The 27,519-nt window shown below is 44.7% G+C and overlaps 1 protein-coding gene across 1 annotated transcript; it reads left to right on the top strand.

The window, feature by feature from the left end:
* The first annotated feature begins 251 nt into the window (after positions 1 to 251).
* LOC110536447 (myosin heavy chain, fast skeletal muscle-like) lies at positions 252 to 25,745 on the top strand. The gene is made up of 39 exons (XM_090191222.1): positions 252 to 475; positions 855 to 1,001; positions 1,299 to 1,455; positions 3,908 to 3,935; positions 4,136 to 4,244; positions 4,412 to 4,504; positions 4,664 to 4,724; positions 5,747 to 5,845; positions 6,181 to 6,284; positions 6,682 to 6,820; positions 8,123 to 8,241; positions 8,407 to 8,556; positions 8,641 to 8,811; positions 9,035 to 9,338; positions 9,630 to 9,694; positions 9,788 to 9,875; positions 9,991 to 10,108; positions 10,256 to 10,379; positions 10,639 to 10,775; positions 11,156 to 11,411; positions 13,585 to 13,827; positions 14,135 to 14,311; positions 14,409 to 14,554; positions 14,737 to 14,827; positions 15,121 to 15,510; positions 15,633 to 15,759; positions 15,950 to 16,068; positions 21,248 to 21,444; positions 21,596 to 21,779; positions 21,916 to 22,081; positions 22,397 to 22,521; positions 22,702 to 23,010; positions 23,226 to 23,429; positions 23,566 to 23,691; positions 24,079 to 24,249; positions 24,537 to 24,641; positions 24,737 to 24,832; positions 25,219 to 25,350; positions 25,626 to 25,745. The coding sequence occupies exons 1-39, from the start codon at positions 260 to 262 to the stop codon at positions 25,644 to 25,646; spliced, it is 5,814 nt and encodes a 1,937-aa protein (XP_090047348.1). The 5' UTR covers positions 252 to 259; the 3' UTR covers positions 25,647 to 25,745.
* Positions 25,746 to 27,519: the final 1,774 nt, after the last annotated feature.

The raw sequence follows: 27,519 nt of genomic DNA, 5'->3' as shown, positions 1-27,519 counted from the left end.
GATTGAGTTGAATGACGCAATTCAAAATGTTTTCTAGCGCTTTGGGGGACTAAATGACAGGGCTTTAGACTTGTGCGTATTCACAACCCCCTGATGTTTCACAGGGTCGTCCAAAAAGTACAAATTCATCTGTAGAAGGGGAAAAAATAAGGTGAGTCATAAAAAGTTATAAAAATGTACCATTCACCTTACACTGTTGACTGAGGAGGAAGCACCACAGAGTCAATCGCGTTTCTCTTTCCTATAGTGATCCGTCACCATGAGTACGGACGCGGAGATGCAAATCTACGGCAAGGCTGCCATATACCTCCGTAAGCCTGAGAAGGAGAGGATGGAGGCGCAAGCCGCACCCTTTGATTCAAAGAATGCTTGTTATGTGTCAGACACCAAAGAGCTGTACCTTAAAGGTTTGGTCACTGCCAGGGCCGACGGAAAGTGTACCGTGACAGTCACCAATCCTAACGGCACCAAGGAGGTAAGCCTGATTTGAAAAGTATTACATTTCAAGTTTGTGCAATTACTCAATATTTTTTATTATTTTTTTTAAACATGCCAATATGTTAAATGAAATCAGTAACAACAGATATATTAAGAAGCATTTTTTTTGTTTATTTTGTAAGCAAAATATAACCTTAAAACACGTATCAACTGCTATTTAATAACGGCATGGCATTTTTCATATTGACTAGTGAAGAATCCCCATGTCTGTATCAGTGGGTGATAACAAAGTTGATTAATTAAATGGGGGAGTATGCATGTTTTTAAAAAGATTGAATGTCAATTATTGAATTATCAAAAAGCATTCAGTCTTGTCCAGTTCGTCTGTGTATAATCTAGAGTTGTGACTGCTTCAGGAAGGAAAAGAGTTCAAAGAGGCAGACGTCTACCAGATGAACCCCCCTAAGTACAACAAGATTGAGGACATGGCCATGATGACCTACCTGAATGAAGCCTCTGTGTTGTATAACCTCAAAGAGCGTTATGCAGCATGGATGATCTATGTAAGAAACCTGCACACACACACACCACACACACCACACACACACACACACACACACACACACACACACACACACACACACACACACACACACACACACACACACACACACACACACACACACACGAGAAATACACACATACAGTACTTCACATAAAGTCATGGTGGAAACCAAAACATACCAATACAGTAGACCTACACTACTATACCAATGCACACCCACATCATCACATAAATCCAGGTAAAAGTCCATCTGATTTTGCTAATCCCCTAATTTAATTTATTCTCTTTCATCCAGACCTACTCTGGGCTCTTCTGTGCCACGGTGAACCCCTACAAGTGGCTTCCTGTGTACGACATGGAGGTTGTCAACGCCTACAGAGGGAAGAAGAGGATGGAGGCTCCACCCCATATCTTCTCCGTCTCTGACAACGCCTTTCAGTTCATGCAGATTGGTACGAGCTCTCATTCATGTATGGATGTATGGATGGATGTATGGATGGATGGATGGATGGATGTATGGATGGATGGATGGATGGATGGATGGATGTATGGATGGATGGATGGATGGATGGATGGATGGATGGATGGATGGATGGATGGATGGATGGATGGATGGATGTATGGATGGATGTATGGATGTATGGATGGATGGATGGATGGATGGATGTATGGATGGATGGATGTATGGATGGATGTATGGATGTATGGATGGATGGATGTATGGATGTATGGATGGATGGATGGATGGATGGATGTATGGATGGATGTATGGATGTATGGATGGATGGATGGATGGATGGATGGATGGATGTATGGATGGATGTATGGATGGATGGATGGATGGATGGATGGATGGATGGATGGATGGATGGATGTATGGATGTATGGATGGATGGATGGATGGATGGATGGATGGATGGATGGATGGATGGATGGATGGATGGATGGATGGAAGCATGGATGTAAAATAAAATATTCTTTAGAGACAAATGGTTCAATGCAATTCCAAATAAGCAGGATAACCAGTGAGCTTACATGTCTTACATTCATAGCTAGTTATCTAATGCTCGCCTCCTGTAGCCAAATGTCAACATATCTTTTCATTATAAATTGTGTGATTCCAGCCCAGAATGCTGATTGGCTGACAGCCGTGGTATATGAGACCCTATACCATGGGTATGACAAAACATTGGTTTTTACTGCTCTAATTACATTGGTAACCAGTTTATAATAGCAATAAGGCACCTCGGGGGTTTATGGTATATGGCCAATATATCACGGCTAAGGGCTGTACCTAGGCACGTTCCATTGTGCATAAGAACAGCCCTTAGCGGTGGTATGTTGTCCATATACCATAAACCCCCTCAGGCCTTATTACTTTAGTATAGACCATGATTTCCTGTAACATCCCACGCATCATACTGTAAGTTACGTAGTAAGCAAGCTATCTAGTTAACTATACTATGCTGTTGAAACAGTCTGACTCGTCTTTGGCCTTTGATTGGAGTTGCTGCTGACATCTGCCTCTTAGGCCTAGTAACAAACAGTTGAATTGAGGCCTTCCCTGTTTCTGATCGTGAGATGACACATGCAACTCAAAAAGAGAGCCAATAATACACTACCGTTCAGTGCCGGTAGTTTTTGCAGTGCACGCTCACGTGGGGAGCAGGGGAATTTTCCAAGATAAAAAAAGAAATATATATTGGAAAATGTATTTAAATTAAATAAAAATCTAAATCTATCTAAAACTCACCACCAATCTGAAAGGGATTTTTTCTCATAGGATGGCAAAAGGGGAGGTGCTCAGGCATCCCTGGACCTTCATCTGTGCACATGCCTTTTGGTGCTGTATAGAACGATTTTGGTGCTGTATAGAACCCTTTTGGTGCTGTATAGAACCATTTTGGTGCTGTATAGAACCCTTTTGGTGCTGTATAGAACCCTTTTGGTGCTGTATAGAACCCTTTTTGGTGCTGTATAGAACCCTTTTGGTGCTGTATAGAACCCTTTTGGTGCTGTATAGAACCCTTTTTTGGTGCTGTACGGAACCCCTTTTGGTGCTGTATAGAACCTTTTTGGTGCTGTACGGAACCCTTTTTGGTGCTGTATAGAACCCTTTTGGTGCTGTATAGAACCTTTTTGGTTCTGTATAGAACCCTTTTTTGGTGCTGTATAGAACCCTTTTTGGTGCTGTATAGAACCCTTTTGGTGCTGTATAGAACCTTTTTGGTTCTGTATAGAACCCTTTTTTGGTGCTGTATAGAACCCTTTTTGGTGCTGTATAGAACCCTTTTGGTGCTGTATAGAACCTTTTTGGTTCTGTATAGAACCCTTTTTTGGTGCTGTATAGAACCCTTTTTGGTGCTGTATAGAACCCTTTTGGTTCTGTATAGAACCCTTTTTTGGTGCTGTATAGAACCTTTATGGAGAATGGTTCTACAAATAACCTCTTGAAGAACCATAAAGGGTTCTTTTTTTCTGGTTAGTCGTATTATATTGTTAAAATTCCATTGTTTTTATTAGTTGACAAGTTGAATCAGGTGTGCTACCTCTGGAACAGCTGGTGGTGAGAACTGAAAACCACTGACTTGGACAACAGTCGTCACTGACATAAGGCCACAACATACATGAGTCTTTCACAAGACAAGCATACTCATATGTAACATGTATTGGCATTACACAACAGATTAGATCAACTGGAATTGACACTCTCACTCACGGTCACACGAAAAGAGCTGTAAGCAAAACCACACCTGAAAATATTCTAATTAGCTGTCGCGTTGACGTTTTTTTAAATTATGGCTAAAAAAGAGGGAAGAACCCTTTGAATGAACCCTATGAATTCACTAATGAACCCCTAATGTTGCTTGAGTATGATAAACAAGTTGTTTTTTTTGGTTACAGATAACGAAAACCAGTCTGTCCTGATCACGTAAGTTGTTTGCCAAAGTTTCCCTTGAGAAAAAGTGTTTCTATTGATGTGATGTGACGAAATACATGACATTACGAATGGATTAGGCTATGTGTAATAATGAGTCGATGAGTGGGAATTCTGGTTAATTATTTATGTAAGAAAACAGGTCAACAGTGTTTTTTTTTTCAATGCTCATCTTTCTCTGTCATATAAACCAGTGGAGAATCCGGTGCAGGAAAGACTGTCAACACCAAGCGTGTGATCCAGTACTTTGCCACCATTGCAGTGTCTGGTGCCAAGAAGGAAGTAGACCCCAACAAAATGCAGGTAGGTTGTGCTTATGGTTACTTTTTAACCACATTCCCATTTGGTTGGCTCTGTAAACTTTTTTTTCATTGGTGAATCCTGTTTCAAGAAAAGTAGTCAAGTATTTAAAGAAAAACTAACTTTACCACATTACCAGTTTCTGAGCCACTTGTGTTGGTGTCAATCAGGGGTCTCTTGAGGATCAGATCATTGCAGCTAACCCTCTGCTGGAGGCTTACGGTAATGCCAAGACAGTGAGGAACGACAACTCGTCTCGCTTCGTAAGTATGAAAGGCATATAAGTTACCTTCAATTGAAAACTTTTATTTCAGTAGATTCCTATTGTTATATCAATAGATGTCCAACAAACTGTAACATTTAAAGTGGTATATCAAAGTAAAATGTTAGATTTATTTTGTTGACCTAATTCCAACCTACAGGGTAAATTCATCAGGATTCACTTCCAAGGAGGAAAACTGGCTAAGGCTGACATTGAGACCTGTGAGTTGGTTTTGATTATTTATCAATTCTTTCCTGAATTCACACATATTATTTTTTGGAGATCATGTCATCAAATTACATTTTATCTCATGTTCTCTTTCTCCTCTCTCGCTCCTCTCTTTCTCCTCTCTTTCTCCTCTCTTTCTCCTCTCTTTCTCCTCTCTTTCTCATCTCTCTCTCCTCTCTTTCTCCTCTCTTTCTCCTCTCTCGCTCCTCTCTTTCTCATCTCTCTCTCCTCTCGTTCTCCTCTCTTTCTCCTCTCTCTCTCCTCTCTTTCTCCTCTCTCTCTCCTCTCTCTCTTCTCTCTCTCCTCTCTCTCTCCTCTCTTTCTCCTCTCTTTCTCATCTCTCTCTCCTCTCTTTCTCCTCTCTTTCTCCTCTCTCTCTCCTCTCTTTCTCATCTCTCTCTCCTCTCTTTCTCCTCTCTTTCTCCTCTCTCTCTCCTCTCTTTCTCCTCTCTTTCTCATCTCTCTCTCCTCTCTTTCTCATCTCTCTCTCCTCTCTTTCTCCTCTCTTTCTCATCTCTCTCTCCTCTCTTTCTCCTCTCTCGCTCCTCTCTTTCTCCTCTCTTTCTCATCTCTCTCTCCTCTCTTTCTCATCTCTCTCTCCTCTCTTTCTCATCTTTCTCTCCTCTCTTTCTCATCTCTCTCTCCTCTCTTTCTCATCTCTCTCTCCTCTCTTTCTCATCTCTCTCTCCTCTCTCTCTCATCTCTCTCTCCTCTCTTTCTCATCTCTCTCTCCTCTCTTTCTCATCTCTCTCTCCTCTCTTTCTCATCTCTCTCTCCTCTCTTTCTCCTCTCTTTCTCCTCTCTCTCCTCTCTTTCTCCTCTCTCTCTCTCCTCTCTTTCTCCTCTCTCTCTCCCCTCTCTTTCTCCTCTCTCTCTCCTCTCTCTCTCCTCTCTTTCTCCTCTCTCTCTCCTCTCTCTCTCCTCTTTCTCTCCTCTCTCTCTCTCCTCTCTTTCTCCTCTCTTTCTCCCCTCTCTCTCCTCTCTCTCTCTCTCCCTCTCTCTCTTTGACTCTCAGACCTCCTGGAGAAGTCCCGAGTGTCCTTCCAGCTGCCCGATGAAAGAGGCTACCACATCTTCTTCCAGATGATGACCAATCACAAACCTGAGATAGTTGGTACGGCAAAGTAGAGATTCAGGGGAAATTATTCCCACCCAAATTTGTGGAATTTATTTTTTAAAATGATTCCTAGTCCACACTATTAATACTATTAAAATGAGTACATCCAAGGTAACAAGGTATCTAGACACAGATCAGGTCGTTGGGAAATATCTATCAAGTAATGCACTGTGATGCACTAGTCCAGGAGTCTCAGCCCCCTCTTTTGATGCTGTTTATACTACATGTACCATTGAGTCCATCTATTGAGTAAAGGAAGGAGAGATACCGTAAAGGTAGGACAGCACAAATCTAAGAGATTTAACTGACAAGCCATTCTCCATTGTCCACAGAAATGTCGCTCATCACCACCAACCCCTACGACTTCCCCATGTGCAGTCAGGGTCAGATCACGGTGGCCAGCATCAACGACAAGGAAGAGCTGGATGCCACAGACGTGAGTCAAACCAAGGGTTAACCAAACTCTGGAATGGGTAGGATCCCCCATTACACACTGACTGCACTGTGCAATTCCAAATTAGTGGCTGCTGTGAATTGTTGTATTTTTTTAGTTTGTTTGATAGCTTGTGTTGGTTAGGCACTCTTCATGCCTTCACACTTGGCCTTGAGGCACATGCTTGTAAGACATCCACAAGACGGCGCTACTAAGTGCCCTGTGGAACTGTAGAAAACTCATTTTGTTCTGCCGGCTACTAGTGTTGGCCAATCACACTCAAGAGGAACAGAGAAGACACATATATCCATCCCATTTGTTCTGGAGTGACGACAGAACTGTCATGTACTATAACTAGTGTCCAGTGTTCACCACTGTGGTACTTCCTGTCTAATGCCAGGATGCCATTACAATCCTGGGCTTCACTAATGAGGAGAAGATGGGCATCTACAAGCTGACTGGAGCTGTGCTGCACCATGGAAACTTGAAATTCAAGCAGAAGCAGCGTGAGGAGCAGGCCGAGCCAGACGGCACAGAGGGTGAGTCCCAGTAAAAGATGTACAATATGTAGAGCATTAGTCCCATTCCCAGTCCCAATCATAGATATACAATATGTAGAGCATTAGTCCCATTCCCAGTCCCAGTCATAGATGTACAATATGTAAAGCGTTAGTCCCATTCCCAGTCCCAGTAATAGATATACAATATGTAGAGCTTTAGTCCCAGTCCCAGTCATAGATGTACAATATGTAAAGCGTTAGTCCCATTCCCAGTCCCAGTCATAGATATACAATATGTAGAGCTTTAGTCCTATTCCCAGTCATAGATGTACAATATGTAAAGCATTAGTCCCATTCCCAGTCCCAATCATAGATATACAATATGTAGAGCATTAGTCCTATTCCCAGTCCCAGTCAGAGATGTACAATATGTAAAGCATTAGTCCCATTCCCAGTCCCAATCATAGATATACAATATGTAGAGCATTAGTCCCATTCCCAGTCCCAGTCATAGATGTACAATATGTAAAGCATTAGTCCCATTCCCAGTCCCAATCATAGATATACAATATGTAGAGCATTAGTCCTATTCCCAGTCCCAGTCATAGATATACAATATGTAGAGCATTAGTCCTATTCCCAGTCCCAGTCATAGATATACAATATGTAGAGCATTAGTCCTATTCCCAGTCCCAGTCAGAGATGTACAATATGTAGAGCATTAGTCCCATTCCCAGTCCCAGTCATAGATGTACAATATGTAAAGCATTAGTCCCATTCCCAGTCCCAATCATAGATATACAATATGTAGAGCATTAGTCCTATTCCCAGTCCCAGCCATAGATATACAATATGTAGAGCATTAGTCCTATTCCCAGTAATAGATATACAATATGTGAAGCAGTCCCATTCCCAGTCCCAGTCATAGATATACAATATGTAGAGCATTAGTCCTATTCCCAGTCATAGATGTACAATATGTAGAGCATTAGTCCTATTTCCAGTCCCAGTCATAGATATACAATATGTAGAGCATTAGTCCCATTCCCAGTCCCAGTCATAGATGTACAATATGTAGAGCATTAGTCCCATTCCCAGTCCCAGTCATAGATGTACAATATGTAGAGCATTAGTCCCATTCCCAAACAATGAAATAGAACACCTAAGACAGATAGTGTCACATGAAAGTCAGCCATGAGACCAAATGTCAACCTCCAGAAATGATTTGAAATGATGGATGTGGGTGAAAATCAAAACGTAACCCACAAAAGACTATTTTGTCAGTGTGGCATCAGAAAGATCTTGTGTGCCTGAGTCTGTTGTTGTTGGTTCTCTCTCAAGTGGCTGATAAAATCGGCTACCTGCTGGGCCTGAACTCAGCTGAGATGTTGAAGGCTTTGTGCTACCCCAGAGTGAAGGTCGGCAACGAGTACGTGACCAAGGGACAGACTGTGCCTCAGGTAAGGCGACCAAACACAGCGTCTAACATTTTCTGAGCACCGGAAATCTTTTGGGGACCATAGATTTTTTTTCTTCTTGTGAGGTTATTATTCCCAAGCTCTTTTCACCTTGTCACTAGACATGGTCAATATCTCATGTATTCATTTGAGATATTATCATTGCAGGTTAATAACTCAGTCTCGGCTCTGGCCAAGTCCATCTACGAGAGGATGTTCTTGTGGATGGTCATCCGTATCAACGAGATGTTGGACACCAAGAATCCAAGGCAGTTCTATATCGGCGTGCTGGATATTGCCGGGTTTGAGATCTTTGATGTGAGTATGCGACCAGAACAAGACAATGAGTTGTGATTGAGAGGGATTACAGCCTTGTATGACGTACCGACCCCTTTTTAACAGTACAACAGCATGGAGCAGCTGTGCATCAACTTCACCAATGAGAAACTGCAACAGTTTTTCAACCACACCATGTTCGTCCTGGAACAAGAGGAGTACAAGAAGGAGGGAATCATCTGGGCTTTCATTGACTTTGGCATGGACTTGGCTGCCTGCATTGAGCTTATTGAGAAGGTACACTGTCTGTCAGGATTATAATGGACCACAACAGCAAAGCTCATATGAGCACTGTGTGAAATATTATCACAGTGGTACAACGATGGTTGAAAACTCAATATTTTTCCTATTATGTGCCCCTAAATGAATATAATTATACAATAGCATGTTTGCTAAAGGAATAAATGTGATCCTAAATGTAAATATCACTAATTTCATATACATCTCTTTTTTCGTAAAGCCATTGGGCATCTTCTCCATCCTTGAAGAGGAGTGCATGTTCCCCAAGTCTTCAGACACTACCTTCAAGGACAAGCTGTACGCCCAGCATCTTGGCAAAACCAAGGCGTTTGAGAAGCCCAAGCCTGCCAAAGGCAAGGCAGAGGCTCACTTCTCCCTGGTGCACTATGCCGGCACTGTGGACTACAACATCACTGGCTGGCTGGAGAAGAACAAGGACCCCCTGAACGACTCAGTTATTCAGCTGTACGGGAAGTCCACAGTCAAACTTTTGGCTGCTCTGTACCCTGCTGCCCCACCGGAGGGTAAGACTAGCATCAGTTATAACTCAGACCTACATTTTTTTTAAAGTCTTTGAATGTACCACAAATGCTCAGGCTTATTCACTGGGTTAATTTACTCATAGGTGTTATTTTACACAATCTCATTGGTAGTATTTGCATTAAGATAAGTATGAAGTTAACCAGAGATTATCTGGTTTATATTTAGTGTGCTTACTGAAGACAAGAACATTCTAGATGTATTGCATACATTATTATTGCACTCTGAGACGTATCCTTGTCTAGTACTATATTTTACTTTGCTCGTTTGAACAGATACAACCAAGAAGGGAGGTAAGAAGAAGGGTGGTTCCATGCAGACTGTGTCGTCCCAGTTCAGGGTGAGCTTCTGAAATGTGTATATTCATTCCTTCTAAATGTGCATTGATTATCATGAATTATTTCTCAGAAAATGCTTTGTAACCCTCTTACAGGAGAACTTACATAAGCTGATGACCAACTTGAGGAGCACTCATCCTCACTTTGTGCGCTGCCTGATCCCCAACGAGTCAAAGACTCCAGGTACAAGAAATATTGACTTAAATATGTCATCTTATCAGTACAGAATCAGTAACCTTAACGAACCAATCTTTAACCTGTTTATGATTATTAAAAGAGACTTGGTTTGTGATTCCAGGTCTGATGGAGAACTTCCTGGTTATTCACCAGCTCAGGTGTAATGGTGTTCTCGAGGGAATTCGGATCTGCAGAAAGGGCTTCCCCAGCAGAATCATCTATGCTGACTTCAAGCAGAGGTACACACACACAAACACAAGCACGCACACACACACACACACAGATCTGCTACAAGGGTTTTCCCAGCATCAGAATAGTCTTACTTTTTACGTAATATAATCAACCTATTACAACTTGACATATGTTAAAAATGTCTCCTCATTCAGGTACAAAGTACTGAATGCCAGCGTCATCCCCGAGGGCCAGTTCATGGACAACAAGAAGGCTTCTGAGAAGCTGCTTGGGTCCATTGATGTGAATCATGAGGATTACAAGTTTGGACACACCAAGGTCAGTCACCCTTTGCAAAAGCTGACAACAAAACACAACTCAATGATCATTTAAACCCGTACCATTTTCTTCAATGTCATATAATCACAAGTCTAGAAGAGAAACTAAACTCATTGTTCATCTACAACTGTTACAACAACTTACAACTTATAAACAACCTATCCCATGGATTGTCGTGAGCATTGCAATGTTTGTGTTGTTTCCTGTTATGTCACCATCTGACTGTGGATCCATAATTGACCATGTCAACCTGCGTCAGGTGTTCTTCAAAGCCGGTCTGCTGGGCGTCTTGGAGGAGATGAGAGATGAGAAGCTGGCCTCTCTGGTCGGCATGGTCCAGGCTCTCAGCCGTGGATTCCTGATGAGGAGAGAGTTCACCAAGATGATGGAGAGGAGGTGAGGAACAGGAAACATCTTGGCAAAGCTTTCTGTCAACCACCTGTATTATTATTATGCATTATGCATTATTCCATACTGTATATGCTGTGAGTTGTTCAGAGTGAGAAAGTACAACTTAAAATGCTCTATTAAAACTGTAGTTTGGGATTTGTCAAGCTGTTCAATTACCATTTAAATGTCTAATATTTACCCATTCATTCTTGAAGAATATAAAATGCCTCATGAGTTGGAATCTAACTAGAGCGCAGTCTATTAGGGGTTACATCTCCACAGCCCCATTCCTCAGCTGTAAACAATGTGGTTTGGGGTCACCATTTTGATGTTCTTCGAATTCCAGAATTTAGCTTTATGTCAAGCTATCCTTTCTGTTCAACCAGAGATTCCGTCTTCACCATCCAGTACAACATCCGTTCATTCATGAATGTGAAAACCTGGCCGTGGATGAAGGTGTACTTCAAGATCAAGCCCCTGCTGAAGAGTGCGGAGACGGAGAAGGAGCTGGCCAACATGAAGGAGAACTATGAGAAGATGACGTCGGACCTGGCCAAGGCTCTGGCCACCAAGAAGCAGTTGGAGGAGAAGATGATCTCCATGGTGCAGGAGAGAGCAGACCTGGCGCTCCAAGTAGCATCTGTGAGTGAACAACGACCCTGATGATTATTTTATTTTTTAAATGTAACCTTTATTTAACTAGGCAAGTTAGTTAAGAACAAATTCTTATTTACGATGACGGCCTACCGGGGAACAGTGGGTTAACTGCCTTGTTCAGAGGCAAAACTACAGATTTTTACCTTGTCAGCTCAGAGGATTCAATCCAGCAACCTTTTGGTTACTGGCCCAACGCTCTAACCACTAGGTTAACTGCCGACCCGGCACATTTACAGACACATGAACACAAACACAGACACACACACATGAACACAGACAGTGAGACACACACACACACACACACACATGAACAGACACGTACACAGTGTCTCGATAGGGGTGCAAATTTCCTGCCCTTCTACATGTTTTCTCATGGGGATGATGGCTGAGAGAAAAAAATCAAATCAAATCAAATTCTATTTGTCACATACACATGGTTAGCAGATGTTAATGCGAGTGTAGCGAAATGCTTGTGCTTCTAGTTCCAACCGTGCAGCAATATCTAACAAGGAATCTAACCTAACAGTTTCACAACAACTACCTTATACACATTAAGATGGCAAGATGGAGTAGATGGTATAAAGTACAGTATGTACATATGAGATGAGTAATGTAGGGCATGTAAATATTATATAGTGTGGCATTGTTGAAAATAGCTTGTGATACATTTATTACATACATTTTTCCATTATTAAAGTGACAATAGTTGACTCAGTATGTTGGCAGCAGCCACTCAAAGTTAGTTATGGCTGTTTAACTGTCTGATGGCCTTGAGATAGAAGCTGTTTTTCAGTCTCTCGGTCCCAGCTTTAATGCACCTGTACTGACCTCACCTTCTGGATGATAGCGGGGGAAACAGGCAGTGACTCGGGTGGTTGTTGTCCTTGATGATCTTTTTGGCCTTCCTGTGACATCGGGTGGTGTAGGTGTCCTGGAGGGCAGGTAGTTTGCCCCCGGTGATGCGTTGTGCAGACCTCACTACCCTCTGGAGAGCCTTACGGTTGTGGGCGGAGCAGTTGCCTTACCAGACGGTGATACAGCCTGACAGGATGCTCTCGATTGTGCATGTGTAAAAGTTTATGAGTGTTTTTGGTGACAAGCCGAATTTCTTCAGCCTCCTGAGGTTGAAGAGGCGCTGCTGCGCCTTCTTCACCACTCTGTGTGGGTGGACCATTTCAGTTTGTCCGTGATGTGTACGCAGAGGAACTTAAAACTTTCCAACCTCTCCACTACTGTCCCGTCAATGTGGATAGGGGGCAGCTCCCTCTGCTGTTTCCTGAAGTCCACGATCATTTCCTTTGTTTTGTTGACATTGAGTGTGAGGTTATTTTCCTGACACCACACTCCGAGGGCCCTCACCTCCTCCCTGTAGGCCGTCTCGTCATTGTTGGTAATCAAGCCTACCACTGTAGTGTTGTCTGCAAAGTTGATGATTGAGTTGGAAGCTTGCATGGCCACGCAGTCATGGGTGGACAGGGAGTACAGGAGAGAGCAGAGAACACACCCTTGTGGGACCCCAGTGTTGAGGATCAGCAGGGTGGAGATGTTGTTACCTACCCTCACCACCTGGGGGCGGCCCGTCAGGAAGTCAAGGAAATCACAGTTTTAAAGACAATGTCCTGCAATTCGAAACATTTTTGCCATGGCTTATGTCGTGTTGTTACTGAGTGATTCAATCACTGTAGCAAAAATGTTTGACGTTTTTGGAATTTTAGATTCTCCCCGACTGTCTAGTTTTTATTTTGGTGATTGTTATATAAGATGATCTTATAAAAAAAGATATAGCTCTATTATATATTTTTTAGATACTTTAGTCATTTAAGTTTAAACTGAAGAATGTTTTACTATCCCTAAAAGTTAAAGAAACTATAAAATTAACTTTTTGTGAGTGGCAACAACCAAATGAACATCGGGTAAACACTGCAGTATTGTATGTGGCTAACTCTTACATTTACTTGTGTTACCCATGTTACCCATGTATGTGGCTAACTCATACATTTACTTGTGTTACCCATGTTATTTACCCATGTTATTTACATATATATATATATATATCATGCATTTATATTGATTTGCTCTGACCTGTTTGACTAAATGAAGTCTATATTTTGATACACAACGTGAGGCCGTAGATTTTTTTCTCCTGTTCTGAAACCAGGATTCAGAGAATCTGACTGATGCTGAGGAAAGGTGCGAGGGGCTCATCAAGAGCAAGATCCAGCTGGAGGCCAAACTCAAAGAGACGACCGAGAGGCTGGAGGATGAGGAGGAGATGAATGCTGAGTTGACTGCCAAGAAGAGGAAGCTGGAGGATGAGTGCTCTGAGCTGAAGAAGGACATTGATGACCTGGAGCTCACCCTGGCCAAAGTGGAGAAGGAGAAGCACGCCAGTGAAAACAAGGTCTCGTAGACAGTCTAACCATTCAAATAAAAATCTACTCAAAACATAGCTCAACAGAAATGTAATTCAAATTGTTTTGTGGGCGCAGGGAAAATGAAGACACAAAATAGTTTAATTTTAGTTGCTTGTTCTGCTCCCCCTCGTTTATGACTTCCATTTAGTACAGTGCAATTTAGTGTTGAATCAACAGTATAGTACTTGTTGACACATTTATAATCTGAATTAAATGAATGCAATATATATCAAACTACATCTCCCCTTCATGGTGAAGTGGCAAAAGACTTACATTTGTTATGGACATTTTCAGGTTAAAAACCTGACAGAGGAGATGGCGTCTATGGATGAGAGTGTTGCCAAGCTGACCAAGGAGAAGAAAGCCCTCCAAGAGGCCCACCAGCAGACACTGGACGACCTGCAGGCAGAGGAGGACAAAGTCAACACTCTGACCAAGGCCAAGACCAAGCTGGAACAGCAAGTGGATGACGTGAGTGGAGTTTTACATTTTGTCCATGGTTAAGAGATGATGATATTATCTTCAGTTGTTTAGATTTGAACATTACATGTGTGTTTTTATCTTATAGCTTGAGGGTTCTCTGGAGCAAGAGAAGAAGCTCCGTATGGACCTTGAGAGAGCCAAGAGAAAGCTGGAGGGAGATCTGAAACTGGCCCAGGAGTCCATAATGGACCTGGAGAATGACAAGCAGCAGTCTGATGAGAAAATCAAGAAGTAAACAAACAAATTACTACAGTATTACCTGCCATATTGATCAACATAATGGTTGTTCTTCACTCAATCTTGTAATTAGGATTTGTATGTGATTCTTAAAAGCAAAGTGAATGCTATTATATTATCCCTTTACACTATCAAACCAAAACCAACTCTGAAATCAACGTGTTTGTGTTTCTTAGGAAGGAGTTTGAGACCAGCCAGCTCCTCAGCAAGATAGAGGATGAACAGTCTCTGGGAGCTCAGCTGCAGAAGAAGATCAAGGAACTGCAGGTACAGTACAGGATCTCAGCTCCAGTACAGGAAAGAACACACCTGAAACATTTCTGGTGTCTTCTAATGGCTCAGTAAGTTGGAAGATGGTGCTTTAATCTGTTGTAAAGATGGTGCTTCTAACCGTTGTGGTTTTGGTTGCCACATTGGACACTGTCCACTGAATATATTAGTGTAACTGGCTTTGTATTTACAAATGTATGCAAAATATACATCCTATTATTATTTATAGAGGTTATTTATTTCAACTATATTGTAGTGTTCATCCCACCTGCTCCTGCCCCCTGTTATAGGCCCGTATTGAGGAGCTGGAGGAGGAAATTGAGGCTGAGCGTGCTGCCAGGGCCAAGGTTGAGAAGCAGAGGGCCGATCTCTCCAGGGAACTTGAGGAGATCAGTGAGAGGCTGGAGGAGGCCGGAGGCGCCACTGCTGCTCAGATTGAGATGAACAAGAAGCGTGAGGTTGAGTTCCAGAAGCTGCGTCGTGATCTTGAAGAGTCCACCCTGCAGCATGAGGCCACAGCCGCCGGTCTGCGCAAGAAGCAGGCTGACAGTGTGGCTGAGCTCGGGCAGCAGATCGACAACCTGCAGCGCATCAAGCAGAAGCTGGAGAAGGAGAAGAGCGAGTATAAGATGGAGATTGATGACCTCTCCAGCAACATGGAGGCCGTCGCCAAGGCTAAGGTGAGTAATGATGTTTTAGTCAAGCAGTGTTGAGGAAGGTCAACTTCATTACCATTCAAGTGAACTGAAGTTGACAGGAGTCTCATATATAAAGTAATAATGGAACATGTTTTCACTAACAGGGCAATCTGGAGAAGATGTGTCGTACTCTTGAGGACCAGCTGAGCGAGCTCAAGACTAAGAATGATGAGAATGTTCGCCAGGTCAACGACATCAGCGGACAGAGGGCCAGACTCCTGACAGAAAATGGTACCATTAACAAACTAATAGTAGTACACTTCAGTAGTACACAATAACACGTGTTAGGGGCTAAAAGTCCAGTCCACATAGTGTTCACTGTACTATTCACAATGTAACATAGCTATTCAATACCTCAAAATACATTTTAAATCTTCGGGAACAGAGACTTCATTAACAAGATGTGCCTCTATCCCTGCAGGTGAGTTTGGCCGCCAGCTGGAGGAGAAGGAAGCCCTGGTCTCTCAGCTGACCAGAGGCAAACAGGCCTTCACCCAGCAGGTTGAGGAGATGAAGAGGCTGATTGAGGAGGAGGTCAAGGTAAGGGTGTTATGGTGAGTGAATGAGGACCCAAAAGCGAACTAACTTAAACAGAGCTTCTTTAATAACCAAACATAGGTAGGCTCAGATAGACCGGCAGATTCCGACAGGACAGGACAAGGTTACAGCAAACATGACGATAGTCTGGCTCAGGCATGAAACACAACAAACAAGAATCCGACAAGGACAGGAACAGAAACAGAGAGAGATATAGGGACCTAATCAGAGGGAAAAAGGGAACAGGTGGGAAACGGGGTGAATGGGTAGTTAGAGGAGACAAGGAACAGCTGGGGGAAAGCGGGGGAGAAAAGGTAACCTAACAACGACCAGCAGAGGGAGACAGGGTGAAGGGAAAGGACAGAGACAAGACACAACATGACAGTACATGACAGTACCCCCCCACTCACCGAGCGCCTCCTGGCGCACTCGAGGAGGAAACCTGGCGGCAACGGAGGAAATCCTCGATCAGCGCACGGTCCAGCACGTCCCGAGAGGGAACCCAACTCCTCTCCTCAGGACCGTACCCCTCCCAATCTACGAGGTACTGGTGACCACGGCCCCGAGGACGCATGTCCAAAATTCTACGGACCCTGTAGATGGGTGCGCCCTCGACAAGGATGGGGGGGGGGGGGGGGAAGACGAGCGGGGGCGCGAAGGACGGGCTTGATGCAGGAGACATGGAAGACCGGGTGGACGCGACGAAGGTATCGCGGAAGAAGAAGTCGAACTGCGACAGGATTAATGACCCGAGAAATACGGAACGGACCAATGAACCGCGGGGTCAACTTGCGAGAAGCCGTCTTAAGGGGAAGGTTCTGAGTGGAGAGCCAAACTCTCTGACCGCGACAATATCTAGGACTCTTAGTTCTACGTTTATTAGCAGCCCTCACAGTCTGCGTCCTATAACGGCAAAGTGCAGACCTGACCCTCTTCCAGGTGCGCTCGCAACGTTGGACAAAAGCCTGAGCGGAGGGGACGCTGGACTCGGCGAACTGAGATGAGAACAGCGGAGGCTGGTACCCGAGGCTACTCTGAAAAGGAGATAGCCCGGTCGCAGACGAAGGAAGCGAGTTGTGGGCGTATTCTGCCCAGGGGAGCTGTTCTGACCAAGACGCAGGGTTACGAAAAGAAAGACTGCGTAAGATGCGACCAATAGTCTGATTGGCCCGTTCTGCTTGACCGTTAGACTGGGGGTGAAAGCCGGAAGAGAGACTGACGGAAGCCCCAATCAAACGGCAAAACTCCCTCCAAAATTGAGACGTGAATTGCGGACCTCTGTCCGAAACGACGTCTGACGGAAGGCCATGAATTCTGAAAACATTCTCGATGATGATTTGTGCCGTCTCTTTAGCAGAAGGAAGCTTAGCAAGGGGAATGAAATGAGCCGCCTTAGAGAACCTATCGACAACCGTAAGAATAACAGTCTTCCCCGCTGACGAAGGCAGTCCGGTGACAAAATCTAAGGCGATGTGAGACCACGGTCGAGAGGGAATAGGAAGCGGCCTGAGACGGCCGGCAGGAGGAGAGTTACCGGACTTAGTCTGCGCACAGACCGAACAAGCAGCCACGAAACGACGCGTGTCATGCTCCCGGGTGGGCCACCAAAAACGCTGGCGAATGGAAGCAAGCGTACCCCGAACGCCAGGGTGGCCGGCTAACTTGGCAGAGTGAGCCCACTGAAGAACGGCCAGACGAGTAGGAACGGGAACGAAAAGAAGGTTCCTAGGACAAGCGCGCGGCGACGGAGTGTGAGTGAGCGCTTGTTTTACCTGCCTCTCAATTCCCCAGACAGTCAACCCGACAACACGCCCCTCAGGGAGAATCCCCTCGGGGTCAGTGGAGGCTACTGAAGAACTGAAGAGACGAGACAAAGCATCAGGCTTGGTGTTCTTAGAGCCCGGACGATAAGAAATCACGAACTCGAAACGAGCGAAAAACAGCGCCCAACGCGCCTGACGCGCATTAAGTCGTTTGGCAGAACGGATGTACTCAAGGTTCCTATGGTCAGTCCAAACGACAAAAGGAACGGTCGCCCCCTCCAACCACTGTCGCCATTCGCCTAGGGCTAACCGGATGGCGAGCAGTTCGCGGTTACCCACATCATAGTTACGTTCCGACGGCGACAGGCGATGAGAAAAATACGCGCATGGGTGGACCTTGTCGTCAGAGAGGGAGCGCTGAGAAAGGATGGCTCCCACGCCCACCTCTGACGCGTCAACCTCGACAACGAACTGTCTAGAGACGTCAGGTGTAACAAGGATAGGAGCGGATGTAAAACGATTCTTGAGGAGATCAAAAGCTCCCTGGGCGGAAACGGACCACTTAAAGCACGTCTTGACAGAAGTAAGGGCTGTGAGAGGAGCTGCCACCTGACCGAAATTACGGATGAAACGACGATAGAAGTTCGCGAAGCCGAGAAAGCGCTGCAGCTCGACGCGTGACTTAGGGACGGGCCAATCAATGACAGCTTGGACCTTAGCGGGATCCATCTTAATGCCTTCAGCGGAAATAACAGAACCGAGAAATGTGACGGAGGAGGCATGAAAAGTGCACTTCTCAGCCTTCACAAAAAGACAATTCTCTAAAAGGCGCTGGAGGACACGTCGAACGTGCTGAACATGAATCTGGAGTGACGGTGAAAAAATCAGGATATCGTCAAGGTAAACGAAAACAAAGATGTTCAGCATGTCTCTCAGGACATCATTGACTAATGCCTGAAAGACAGCTGGAGCGTTAGCGAGGCCGAAAGGAAGAACCCGGTATTCAAAGTGCCCTAACGGAGTGTTAAACGCCGTCTTCCACTCGTCCCCCTCCCTGATGCGCACGAGATGGTAAGCGTTACGAAGGTCCAACTTAGTGAAAAACCTGGCTCCCTGCAGGATCTCGAAGGCTGAAGACATAAGAGGAAGCGGATAACGATTCTTCACTGTTATGTCATTCAGCCCTCGATAATCTATGCAGGGGCGCAGAGACCCGTCCTTCTTCTTGACAAAAAAAAACCCCGCTCCGGCGGGAGAGGAGGAGGGGACTATGGTACCGGCGTCAAGAGCTACAGACAAATAATCTTCGAGAGCCTTGCGTTCGGGAGCCGACAGAGAGTATAGTCTACCCCGGGGGGGGGTGGTTCCCGGAAGGAGATCAATACTACAATCATACGACCGGTGTGGAGGAAGAGAGGTGGCCCTGGACCGACTGAACACCGTGCGCAGATCGTGATATTCCTCCGGCACCCCTGTCAAATCACCAGGCTCCTCCTGTGAAGAAGAGACAGAGGAAACAGGAGGGATAGCAGACATTAAACATTTCACATGACAAGAGACGTTCCAGGAGAGGACAGAATTACTAGACCAATTAATGGAAGGATTATGACAAACTAGCCAGGGATGGCCCAAAACAACAGGTGTAAAAGGTGAACGAAAAATTAAAAAAGAAATGGTTTCACTATGATTACCAGAAACAGTGAGGGTTAAAGGTAGCGTCTCACGCTGAATCCTGGGGAGAGGACTACCATCCAGGGCGAACAAGGCCGTGGGCTCCTTTAACTGTCTGAGAGGAATGTCATGTTCCCGAGCCCAGGTCTCGTCCATAAAACAGCCCTCCGCCCCAGAGTCTATTAAGGCACTGCAGGAAGCTGACGAACCGGTCCAGCGTAGATGGACCGACAAGGTAGTGCAGGATCTTGAAGGAGAGACAGGAGTAGTAGCGCTCACCAGTAGCCCTCCGCTTACTGACGAGCTCTGGCCTTTTACTGGACATGAAGTGACAAAATGACCAGCGGAACCGCAATAGAGACAGAGGCGGTTGGTGATTCTCCGTTCCCTCTCCTTAGTCGAGATGCGGATACCTCCCAGCTGCATGGGCTCAGCACCCGAGCCGGCAGAGGAAGATGGTAGTGATGCGGAGAGGGAGGCGACGGAGAGCGCGAGCTCCTTTCCACGAGCTCGGTGACGAAGATCAACCCGTCGCTCAATGCGAATAGCGAGTTCAATCAAGGAATCCACGCTGGAAGGAACCTCCCGGGAGAGAATCTCATCCTTTACCTCTGCGCGGAAACCCTCCAGAAGACGAGCGAGCAAGGCCGGCTCGTTCCAGCCACTGGAGACAGCAAGAGTGCGAAACTCAATAGAGTAGTCTGTTATGGATCGATTGCCTTGACATAGGGAAGACAGGGCCCTGGAAGCCTCCTCCCCAAAAACAGATCGATCAAAAACCCGTATCATCTCCTCCTTAAAGTCTTGATACTGGTTAGTACACTCAGCCCTTGCCTCCCAGATTGCCGTGCCCCACTCACGAGCCCGTCCAATAAGGAGAGATATGACGTAGGCGACACGAGCAGTGCTCCTGGAGTAAGTGTTGGGCTGGAGAGAAAACACAATATCACACTGGGTGAGGAACGAGCGGCATTCAGTGGGCTCCCCAGAGTAACACGGCGGGTTATTGATTCTGGGCTCCGGAGATTCGAAAGCCCTGGAAGTGGCCGGTGGATCGAGGCGGAGATGGTGAACCTGTTCTGTGAGGTTGGAGACTTGGGTGGCCAGGGTCTCAACGGCATGTCGAGCAGCAGACACTTCCTGCTCGTGTCTGCCTAGCATCGCTCCCTGGATCCCGACGGCTGAGTGGAGAGGATCCGAAGTCGCTGGGTCCATTCTTGGTCGGATTCTTCTGTTATGGTGAGTGAATGAGGACCCAAAAGCGAACTAACTTAAACAGAGCTTCTTTAATAACCAAACATAGGTAGGCTCAGATAGACCGGCAGATTCCGACAGGACAGGACAAGGTTACAGCAAACATGACGATAGTCTGGCTCAGGCATGAAACACAACAAACAAGAATCCGACAAGGACAGGAACAGAAACAGAGAGAGATATAGGGACCTAATCAGAGGGAAAAAGGGAACAGGTGGGAAACGGGGTGAATGGGTAGTTAGAGGAGACAAGGAACAGCTGGGGGAAAGCGGGGGAGAAAAGGTAACCTAACAACGACCAGCAGAGGGAGACAGGGTGAAGGGAAAGGACAGAGACAAGACACAACATGACAGTACATGACAAAGGGACCCAAAACAGACTCCATCTGCCACAGTTTAGAGCCATATCTCCATAAAGACGGTGACTACGCCACTCTCAGAGACTGTTTTTCTCTCTAATCTCTCTTTGTCTTTGTTTGTCTTCCTCTCTCACAGGCTAAAAACGCACTGTCCCACAGTGTCCAGTCTGCCCGCCATGACTGTGACCTTCTAAGAGAGCAGTTTGAGGAGGAGCAGGAGGCCAAGGCAGAGCTGCAACGCGGCATGTCCAAGGCCAACAGTGAGGTGGCTCAGTGGAGGACTAAGTATGAAACTGATGCTATCCAACGCACAGAGGAGCTGGAGGAGGCCAAGTGAGTTGCACACAACAGCAAAAACACAAATATAGGGTGTGGATGGTGAGGGTGGTAGTGGGCTCTGAGGAAATGTTACATCAATATGTATTGTAACATTTGTTTTCACAACAAATTGTTCACCATAAAACCACCCTCACTCATCCAACAGGAAGAAGTTGGCCCAGCGTCTGCAGGAGGCTGAGGAGACCATTGAGGCGACCAACTCCAAGTGTGCCTCCCTGGAGAAGACCAAGCAGAGACTGCAGGGAGAGGTGGAGGACCTCATGATTGACGTTGAGAGAGCCAACGCGATGGCCGCCAACCTCGACAAGAAGCAGAGGAACTTTGACAAGGTGAAAATGCATAAACCTAATCCTAGCGGGATATTTTATGTGTGTTATTTGATCAATTGTAGTATAATTGTAACATATTTCAGATTCAAAGCTCTCCATCAATGAGTTGGAATGAAAATCCCATGGATTTCCCTAGGTTCTGGCAGAGTGTAAGCAGAAGTTTGAGGAAGGTCAGGCTGAGCTGGAAGGAGCTCAGAAGGAGGCTCGCTCTATGAGCACTGAACTCTTCAAGATGAAGAACTCCTACGAGGAGGCTCTGGATCATCTGGAGACTCTGAAGAGAGAGAACAAGAACCTGCAGCGTGAGCATTTTACAGCAGTTCTATTTGGCTCATGTTTGACTAGTGTTTTTGAAAATGGAGGGAACTGTAATTAACAAAATGACCATTACACCATTTCAGAATTGTTTTATGTATAGTTTAAAATATTCTTGTTTGAACTTGCATTCGGTATTCTTTCAGACAACCCAAAGAAGTAGGAGGCAATTTGATTTGCAAAACGATATGAAGTGCTTTTGTTAATGAGCTGTTATTATGATTCAATGTCAACTTCATTGCATCAGTGATATCCACTGAGCATCTCCTGAGTCTAAACAGCTGCTGTGTTTGTGAGTGCAGAGGAGATCTCTGACCTGACTGAGCAGATTGGAGAGACTGGCAAGAGCATCCATGAGCTGGAGAAGGCCAAGAAGACCGTGGAGACAGAGAAGTCTGAGATCCAGACCGCTCTGGAGGAGGCTGAGGTACAAACTACAGCTGTTTGATGGGAAAAGCAGTGTTACACTATCCAACACCAGCTACAGTCCAATGCTTTCCTTGTTGGTGTTTATTGTAGTCATATATATTTAATATCTTGTTATGTTATACACATCCAAATACAAATGTATTGAACACAATTGGCCTGACTGCTTCTCCTTGTCCAGGGAACACTGGAGCACGAGGAATCCAAGATTCTGCGTTTGCAGCTGGAGCTGAACCAGATCAAGGGCGAGGTGGACAGGAAGATCGCTGAGAAGGACGAGGAGATGGAGCAGATCAAGAGGAACAGCCAGAGGATGGTTGACTCCATGCAGAGCACCCTGGACTCGGAGGTCAGGAGCAGGAATGACGCCCTGAGGGTGAAGAAGAAGATGGAGGGAGACCTGAACGAGATGGAAGTCCAGCTGAGCCACGCCAACAGGCAGGCCGCTGAGTCCCAGAAACAGCTGAGGAACGCCCAGGGACAGCTCAAGGTAAAGGGACTGGGACATCGGGCAACAAAAATCTGAACATGGGGAGAATTTTTTTTTTTTTAATCTGTAAAAAAAGAATAGAACAGAGGAAATGAATAGAGTGGACTAATATACTGTCGAAATGTATGGACATTTGGGAAATTATTATCAATTAAAATGTCTATTACTGATCCTATTGCCCCTGCTTAATGAACCTATATGATTGTGAATCCCAGGATGCCCAATTGCACCTTGATGACGCCGTCCGTGCCTCAGAGGACATGAAGGAGCAGGCAGCCATGGTGGAGCGCAGAAACGGTCTGATGGTGGCTGAGATCGAGGAGCTGAGAGTTGCTCTGGAGCAGACAGAGAGAGGCCGCAAAGTGGCTGAGACTGAGCTGGTAGACGCCAGCGAGCGTGTTGGACTTCTGCACTCCCAGGTACGGGTCAAAAGCCATTTCTAATAAAACCTAGCATACCGTTTACATACACCTGAAATTTGACAGTGCTTGCTTTTACATTTTCATTATTCTGCCCTGTGACTCGAGAGTCAAATAAACATCTTGTTTCCTCCAGAACACCAGCCTTCTGAACACTAAGAAGAAGCTGGAGACTGACCTAGTGCAGGTGCAGGGAGAGGTGGACGACATCGTCCAGGAGGCCAGGAACGCAGAGGAGAAGGCCAAGAAGGCCATCACTGACGTGAGTCCTTATGATCTTTATTGAATTACATCAACTTGATTTTGCCCATAAGAGGGACGTTATAATTGGTGGTGTCGGAAATCCCAGACCTATTGGCAACAGCACTAGGTCTGGGAATCATGTTGGATTTTCTTGGCCAATTTGTAGAGGTTTCTGACAGACAACTCTCCAAACAAATCACACATTTGGGTAGGCAGAGCTTTACTGCAAGACTCTGGATGGATTTTACTGTACCCAACTCTTCCCTTCCTCTGCCAAATTGACGTTGGTTTTAATACTGACATTTATACTGGAACATTGGTACATTGTGGGAGGCAACCCATCTGTCAAGAGAGAGACTATGGTTGGTGCCAATCGGTGCATAAATTTAACACACTACCATTCCAGGCGGCCATGATGGCTGAGGAGCTGAAGAAGGAGCAGGACACCAGCTCTCACCTGGAGAGGATGAAGAAGAACCTGGAGGTCACAGTCAAGGACCTGCAGCACCGTCTGGATGAGGCTGAGAATCTGGCCATGAAGGGCGGCAAGAAGCAGCTCCAGAAACTGGAGTCCAGGGTGAGTTAACAGCAGGGTGGATTGAAAAACAGATTGCTGGAAATGTATTTAATCATATAAAAATACACAGGAGCATTGGGTAATGACTTTTTCTCTCAATAACCCACCTAGATAATGAAAAGCTGTTGTTATGACTACAGACCGCTTCAATTAAACATGTACATGTACATAGGAACAGACAACATTGTGCTTCCTTGACCAGTAGAAGATACCTCTGTTTTACAAAGATTTGTGACGTATGATTTCAACACCTCAAATAAATGCCTACATTAATTTCTTCCATAAAGGTGCGTGAGCTCGAGACTGAGGTGGAGGCTGAGCAGAGAAGAGGTGTAGACGTGGTCAAGGGAGTCCGCAAGTATGAGCGCAGAGTCAAGGAGCTCACCTACCAGGTAAGAGAAAGTACCTTCTTCACACACTTGACACTAACACAGACAGGTTTGTGTATAAAACTATGGGGCAATGATTATTTGATCTTCTCCCACAGACTGAGGAGGATAAGAAGAACGTTGGCAGACTTCAGGACCTGGTAGGCAAGCTGCAGATGAAAGTGAAGGCCTACAAGAGGCAGGCCGAGGAAGCGGTGAGTCACATACTTTGTCAAATACTCTGAAAGCATACATTCCAAAATATATTTTTCCCCTAGTAGACATTACAAAACTTCATGTCCATACCGTTTAGTTGAAGTAAGTGCTACTGCGCATCAGTCAACAATGACTCAATTTATAGTGCAAGTAATTGATATGTTATATGTTACCAACTTAAAGGAGAGGGGGTTGAATATTAATATGAATATTAATATATTGCAGTTTGATCCCCAGTTCTGCAACTCACTTTCTCTGCTGTATCATTGGCATCTGTCAATAAAAACAGCTTTCAAATACTTAAAAAAAATATATATTAATTTGCTACCTGAATTTTCAAACTTTGAATGCTGATGTTCTGCTCTCCTCTCTTTTCCTCACCCAGGAGGAAGCAGCCAATAGCCACATGTCTAAGCTCCGGAAGGTTCAGCATGAGCTGGAGGAGGCTGAGGAGCGTGCTGACATTGCTGAGACTCAGGTCAACAAGCTCAGAGCCAAGACCCGCGAAGGTGGAAAGGTACAGAACTGCTGCTGAACCTGACTCATGTTCAGATATGACCACATCAACACCACCTATGAATTAGCCTTCACAGAGGTCAATACTGACCACTTAAATGTATTTAAGATCTCTAAGAGGCACATTTCAGGTAGGGCAAAAAATGTGGTACTTCAAAGTCTAGAATTTAAGCTGAGCACTGAGCATTAAATTCTTGATCCATTATATTCATTCCAATTGTTCATACATTTTGTTCATTATTAAATACTAATCTATTATGTTCTTTCCTCTTACAGGGCAAGGAAGCTGCTGAATAAACCAAAGTATTGAAGATCAAAGTCTTAACATTTTCCTGTCTTGCATAAAATAGGATTTTCATGGTTTTAGCATTGATTAAAAACATGCAGGCGTAAGTACACTTCCTTTGTGACTCTGGAATTATTACTCAGCAAACAGCTTTTTCATACCATAAAAATATTACAGGATTCCAAAAACAAAGAAGTGTTCACCCCACCAAAGCAATCACTTTTTAGGGGGTAAACGTCTGGGGAATGAGGCTGGAGAAATGTGACCACTCTCAAATTCATACTGAGCTACAGATGAATGGACTGACCATCCATAACATCAAAATCATAGTTTCAAACATTTACACTTGGGAGAATTGGCCTATCTGGACAGGCCCAAATTGAAATGTTTCTAAACGAAAAATACATAAATAAGAGAAGCCTATACATACCATGGTAACAATTGAAAAAGGAACACTGGAGATTGTGGGGAAATTCTAAGAACTAAGTTCTCAGGAAACAACAGGATGGATTTATGCATTTGAATTTTGTCACAGATTATGCACACATTAATCCCCCATAGACAGACTACGTAAACATAAATGGTAATCGAGCATCTGACCAAATTCCATGAGATTTTAGTTCTGGGAAAACCAATATTATGCACACATTAATGAGAAAAGAAATTACAAATGTGATATTGATTTATCATTAGCCAATTAGCATTTCCAACTGATTTCCGGCTGATATACATTCCATAATGATTAGCATTAAATTCCTGCCACCTATTGGTGAAGTTATGAAGTTATGACAATACACATTATAAACACACAACAGGCTTTTGCAAGGTTCAGATGGATAAATTATCCGTTCATGAGGAAAACAGCAGAGTCTGATTAGTCTTTACAAAATCACAAAAACTAAACAATTAGCTAGCTCATTAATCATAATGTATTTAATTGAAGAACACCCCCCAAAAAAACACTTCAGTTCGCAAACAATGTAAAGAAAAATAACTGAGTTAATAAAGCCGTGAATAAAGCCACTTTTCTTGAGTAAGGCAGCTCCAAAATGCAGGTGTTTCAGCCCAACTCAGTGGTTTCTGTGGTGGCGGGGTAGTCAGCGGACAATACAGAAGGTAAAGGTTGGTAACGTTCTCTAGTTGCGCCGTGATTGGCTCAGTGCTCGGTGCTCATTGGCCATTGGACATCAACATTACACAACAAGTTGGAAATCGCAAATTCAACAATGAGTGGTTTGGAAGGAATCAGTGGCTAACAGCAAGTGTTGCAAAGCAATCACTAGCCTGCTATTCGGTGGAGAGGGTGTGTGGTCCAAGTCTGGATTTAAGGGTCTCTTTTCCAAGCTTAAAAGGATAAACACTCACATTCAAACAACTGGAAACTCCTAACTGAGAAACCTCAGACTTCTGCCACGTTCAAAACAACTGGAAACTCCTAACTGAGAAACCTCAGACTTCTGCCACGTTCAAAACAACTGGAAACTCCTAACTGAGAAACCTCAGACTTCTGCTGCGTTCAAAACAACTGGAAACTCCTAACTGAGAAACCTCAGACTTCTGCCACGTTCAAAACAACTGGAAACTCCTAACTGAGAAACCTCAGACTTCTGCTGCGTTCAAAACAACTGGAAACTCCTAACTGAGAAACCTCAGACTTCTGCCCCGTTCAAAACAACTTGAAACTCCTAACTGAGAAACCTCAGACTTCTGCCACGTTCAAAACAACTGGAAACTCCTAACTGAGAAACCTCAGACTTCTGCTGTGTTCAAAACAACTGGAAACTCCTAACTGAGAAACCTCAGACTTCTGCCACGTTCAAAACAACTGGAAACTCCTAACTGAGAAACCTCAGACTTCTGCCACGTTCAAAACAACTGGAAACT

This window comes from Oncorhynchus mykiss, chromosome 11 (genome assembly GCF_057628025.1).
Source record: "Oncorhynchus mykiss isolate SJ-2025 chromosome 11, ASM5762802v1, whole genome shotgun sequence".
NCBI lineage: Eukaryota > Metazoa > Chordata > Actinopteri > Salmoniformes > Salmonidae > Oncorhynchus > Oncorhynchus mykiss.
Note: the sequence above shows the minus strand (reverse complement) of the source record. Positions and strands in the feature narration are given on the sequence as shown.